The 5,478-nt window shown below is 32.5% G+C and overlaps 1 protein-coding gene across 1 annotated transcript; it reads left to right on the top strand.

The window, feature by feature from the left end:
* Positions 1 to 3,860: 3,860 nt before the first annotated feature.
* Positions 3,861 to 4,933, top strand: LOC149032176 (uncharacterized). The gene is made up of 2 exons (XM_089174044.1): positions 3,861 to 4,140; positions 4,653 to 4,933. The coding sequence occupies exons 1-2, from the start codon at positions 3,950 to 3,952 to the stop codon at positions 4,774 to 4,776; spliced, it is 315 nt and encodes a 104-aa protein (XP_089030170.1). The 5' UTR covers positions 3,861 to 3,949; the 3' UTR covers positions 4,777 to 4,933.
* The last annotated feature ends 545 nt before the right edge of the window (positions 4,934 to 5,478 follow it).

The following is a 5,478-nucleotide window of genomic DNA, read 5'->3' as shown; positions in this document are numbered from 1 at the left end:
CATACAACATTGTCGAAAAATCTTCAGCTCATTTGCAATAAATAAATCACACATTAACGATGCAAACATTGGTCCAATTGAATATGTCCACTGAACGGTTCATCGAACGAAATAAAATAAAACAATCATTGACCATTTGTATCTTTAATTAAACTTCTATGCTTCATAAACTTTTGATCCAATCGTTTGCATCAGTTAAATCAACCGAATAATCGTTTTTTGTTGTGTTGCGTGTACGCCTCAAAGAAAAAAGTAATTCGAGGAGGAACCTCTTCGAAGGTGGGCTCTTAACGTTTCTTTCAAGCAATCTATTAGCACTCTCTTTCCCTATTTTTCTCTTTTCTTTTCTTTAACAAAGCAAATAAAGCATCGCAGAATACGTTTCCTTATTCTCTCGTTATGTCGATCTTACGTCGATTCTTACGTCGAAAATACGAGATTTCAGAGTGAGGATCCTACGGAATTAGGTGGTGTCGGGTTTACCACCAACACAACAACGACCATAATCATCTATTTACGATACATTCTATCTCCTACAGCTGGCGTAATCCAACATCGAAGGATAATCTTTTACCCATGAATGGCTCGTGCAACCTAAGACCGTTGCAAATTTCAAGTGCGAATGCTTCACTTACCAACACAAATACTATCATCAAAAATCTTTCCTTCACAATCAATTACGCGTGAGAACAAGAAAAGAAGTCTAACCTTTCTTTTTTTTACAAACCAACCCAAATTGTTCGTCCAACTACTAGCAGGGGATGATTATTTCTTATTTTGTTTTTAAATTTGGATTTAATCAAACAATTAAATTATAAATCAAATGGTTCAAACGTTCATACAAATTTTTGACAACAAAATCATCTGCTTTACTTATACATAAAATACATTTTGAACAAATGCACCAACCTGAACAATTGAATAACAACCTACTCGTCTTTCTAATCTCCCAAAGGTTATTCCGAGCAGCTTGGATTATGCATTGGTTGGTTGCATAAAACCTTCTCATTCCTTCTTTCAACCTATCCATTTATCTTTCTCTCTCTTTCGATTGATGTCTCTTTTAGATATGAGTTACTTTACTTCTCTTGGTAATATGATACCGAATCTAGCTGAACGACTCCCCTTTTTATCTTCAATGCCAATAGGAGAAGAAGAATAAGAAAAAGCAGAAGACAACAATAACAAAAAAAAAAGTGCAAAACCTGAGTCCTAGGACCTTCTTCGTGGGGCCCAAAAATAAGCAACGACGGTTGTTATATTTGCTCAATTTACAGTTACATAATTCTATAATGAAGACCCTAACGTTCCATCCCACCCCATACCACCCCTCGTCCCTTCACAGTTCTTTTCTTTATTTTTTTTTTACTTTTTTTCTTCTCTACCTTCTCTTCGATTCTTTTAATAGTAGTCAAAAATGTAGCAACAGAGGCAAACTAGGCAGACAATAGAACTCTCAAAGGGATTTAGCGATAGAACTATTCTTAACAAAAGGGACCACGAGCTTCTTCTCTTTCCTACTTGTTTTTATAAATAACGTGTAGAAAATATGTCCAGAAATATTTTTTTATTGGCTTCATTTTTTCTACTTTTTTGTATATTATCAAAATATTTAGTTCAGTCAGTCTATGCTAATCTACTCATGAATTAGAAACTATTTTATTCTGTCTAAAAGCACCAAATTAATTTTTTATTATACTTTGTTTCTTTTCCTTTTTTTTTACTAAGAAATTCTTATAGGAAATGATTGTTCACGAGCCAAGTTGAAGGATAAAATAATTGTTTTTTAAAGAAATAAAAAGGAATGTTTTTGATAACGATTTAAAGGGAAAGATTGAAAAAGAAGGAAGTTCTTTTCGAGTACGAAAGGATCCATGACAAGCGTTGTTCTTTATCTAGTAATAGAATATTCATCTAATCCTGATGGCTCTCCCTTTGCATTTCGCTCAGTTAAACTTAGGAGCTTAACTAAACTGTAATATGCCTCTTTGTATGTTTCAAGCCTAAAATAATATCTCTTGTGGTCTACCTGATCAATTTTTTTCTTCTTGTCTATTCTTTTTTTATTCTTTATTTTTTCCAATTGAGATCCCCATATGAACTTTATAAGATTCGTACGAATGAATTAAATAATCATAATTTAACGAATTCCTTTGAGATTCACTTTTCCTTTTTTTCTTTTCTTTTTCATTCTAACGTCCAGCACTATTAAAATAAACAATCTATTATTTACAAAATCACAAACTATAATATGGTATCTCGTGCTCCATCGAACAATTATTTTATCCAGGCAACTCGGATAATCCAGAAAAATAACATAAGGGGTCTAGAGAATGAGTATTGTTGAAGCAACATGCACCGCAGGCCTGTTTGCCAACTATACAAACAATAAACTCTACCATCTCAATATATTTATTTTTCTCTTATTTTCTATCTCTTAGGATCAAGTAAAAGTGGTATTTGCATAAATTTACTAAACTGTCCAATATACAATAAACCTCAAAGAATAAACTTCCTTCTTAACAGTACTAATCTTTTAAATCATATGCCATGGTCATTTTTATAATTTCATATTTAAAATATCTACAATTATTTTTTGATGTTCAAATACTAGAAAGATTTTTGTTCATTGTTCATGGGATGGAAAATTAGGTTTTGGTTTTTGTACAGGATTTTTTGTGTTAAGACAAAAAGAAAAAGAAATTATTTTTAGTGAAGAATGTTCTAAGAGTATTTTCTAAGAGAGAAAGGAAGAGGTGGAGAATAATTCATGGTGATTCTCTTTCTCTTTCTGTTTGATTTCGTGGAGGAGGCAACAGCGAAGGCAGCAGTAACGGCTGCATTTGTCATGATTAGCCCTTTTAGTTACGGTGACCCGCCATTATGCGCGTCGTTCGAACGCACCGTGATTCTGCATCGTACGTATACACATACTTCAAAAAATAAGAGAAAGAGAAAGAGAAAGAGAAAGATACAAGATATATCGCATAGTAGAGATCATTCGAGTTATTTAACGCGACCGGTGTTGCTTCTGCCATTTTATTTTCAGCCCTTCAACGATCTTTCTTATATCATTTATATGCATTTCGAAAACTCACTTTGTGTGTGTAAGTACTTCACATTAATAAAAATGTACAAGTAGAAATATATTTGTCTAATTTGTATTTTTTTCTAAAATATTTTTTAATATTTGACAATTTTGTTCAAATAATTTGTGTAGAATCAAATGAAAAGATAGCTCAGCGTTAAAATAAAGAAGTTGGGCAGGTTATTTCAGCAGACTTTGAAATAATAGATACTTCAATATTATTTTATCTGACAGTGAGCAGAAAGAGAGATGGGTGGAAAGTTGGGGGTTTGAGGAGAGGTGGAGGAGAGCGGTCAGGCAAAAAGCAATTTATCAATTAGCGTGCCTGTTCGTCTGCTGTCAGGACGAGCCTCTTAACGATTCGATAATTACACATTTAACGCGATCGACCCACAGCTGTGCGAGCAACGCGAACTGTCTGACAGGTTCGTTTTCAATAACCCTTTCTTTAATGATTTTTTTTCCTTTCTACTTTTTAGCTTCTTCTTCTCCTTCGATCGTTCGTTTATCCCATAAGAATCCCTTTATTTTTTAAATAATATTTAGACAAGCTTAAAATAGTTAGAAATCATGCAATTGTTTTTCTTTGAGGAGACAACATTCTTGGATTTTTGATTATTGTTATCTAGCTAACACCATCCCTTACCATTTCACCCCCTCCTTTTTTGATTTGGGTCTTCTCCCACAAGGTAACCCAATAACTACGAGGTACTGCATATCTGTACATTTGTATCGAACTTATGGGGTTTTCGGGTCGTGGCCTCTTTGTTGCACGATCATGTTGTTTCGCTTCGTTATTGCTTCTCTTGCAAGGTTGCTACTTCTAACAGACTCATGTAACGTTAGAAAGAGAAAAATATCATGGAGGGTAGTTTTCCATGGGCATATGGTCTGGTATCGAGTTACTGGACGTTTGTCATCATCAGGGTACTCATTGTTCCTCAACGTTACTGCAAACTTTGGGATATCATAAAAACCCATTCGAAAAAATCATTTTACAGATCTTCCAATGAACTTTTGCCACGATTATTTCATCATTTTATCCAATTAATGTAAGTACAAATACAAATTCGTAATGGTTATCCATTGGCTTATATTTTAGTATATAGACTTTGAACTAATAATTTTTTTATAGTTTTATAATTTTAATTGAAAGACCGGTTTGAAAGTTTCTGGAAAAAGTCACTTACTTTTATAATCTACTCACAATTTTTGGGCCCACCCTTACCCAGGGCTGTAACGTACACTTTTGGAAATAATTCTCTAAGGCAAAAAAAGGGTTGAACAAAAAAGTATGTATCATGGTTATGACCTGCTCGAAAAATGAATGGCTGACCCTATGACCCTTTCTTTAGCTACCTGGTAATATATAAAAAAAAGAAATACCTTACATGTAACGCGATCGCGGTTTTCGACCCAAAATCGAAATCAAATGTGTCAATTATTACGCGTAATCAAGCGAGTAACTTTCTTCAGGATTTAACGTGATTTTTTTCTTTCTTTTTTTTTTATAGTATGGGTTAGAAATTTTTCTTTAAGCATTGACCCTATTTTCTTTTTTTAGGAATATAACTCAGGTTGTGGTGGTCGATTTGGGACAAATTGCAGCTGCTGTCATTCCGCAATACATTTTTGTTCCTTCTTTATTCTTCCCTATCGAATTATGGGAGATCGTTTTCATCGTTTGAAAATCTTCGACTCCTTTAAAACTCCAATTTCCTAAGCCATTGAAAACCCCGAATATTGGTTCGATGATTTTTAATACAAGTCTTGACTCTCATCAAAAGAAACGACGAAGAAATTGATCTTTGCTAGGACTATTCCGAGAAAATGTAGCCTAACTAAATAAAAAATGAAATTACTCTCCACACACAAATGATTCAATAATTTACCAACTTTTATTTTTTAAGTACCTTTAAATTTTAAACTATACTGAACAACGATGAAAGTTTCCCCTACTAAATTATAAAAATAAAAAAAACAAGTAGATCCATTGAAGTCTTAAGTCTAAAACAGATAAATTAATAAATTAAACATTTTATTAATAAACATATTTAAAATCATTTGTAAACCTGTGTAAATATTAAAAATGTTATATTTATTATGGACTTTTAAATATATATATTTTATAATTAGTTTTTGTGTGCCTTCAGAAATGCATTTATACATATATCAAATGGAGGAGAATTAAAAAGGTTTGTTGTTAAATCCAATGAAGATCACCTGTAACAAAAAGAAAACTATATTAATCATACAATCAAGTGATATGAAGTAGCCTAACATATGAATCGTCCAATTCGTAGATGCACTTTTCAATTAAATTCTCTATTTATTTTTATCAAATCTCTAATTAATGTTGCAATAATTTTAAATTTTAACGCGTGATTTTA

This window comes from Polistes dominula, unplaced genomic scaffold (genome assembly GCF_049000335.1).
Source record: "Polistes dominula isolate Pdom_NZ unplaced genomic scaffold, Pdom_raw_medaka contig_75, whole genome shotgun sequence".
In the NCBI taxonomy this organism is placed as follows: Eukaryota; Metazoa; Arthropoda; class Insecta; order Hymenoptera; family Vespidae; genus Polistes; species Polistes dominula.
The sequence above is the reverse complement of the archived record's forward strand: the minus strand, read 5'-3'. Positions and strand labels throughout refer to the sequence as shown.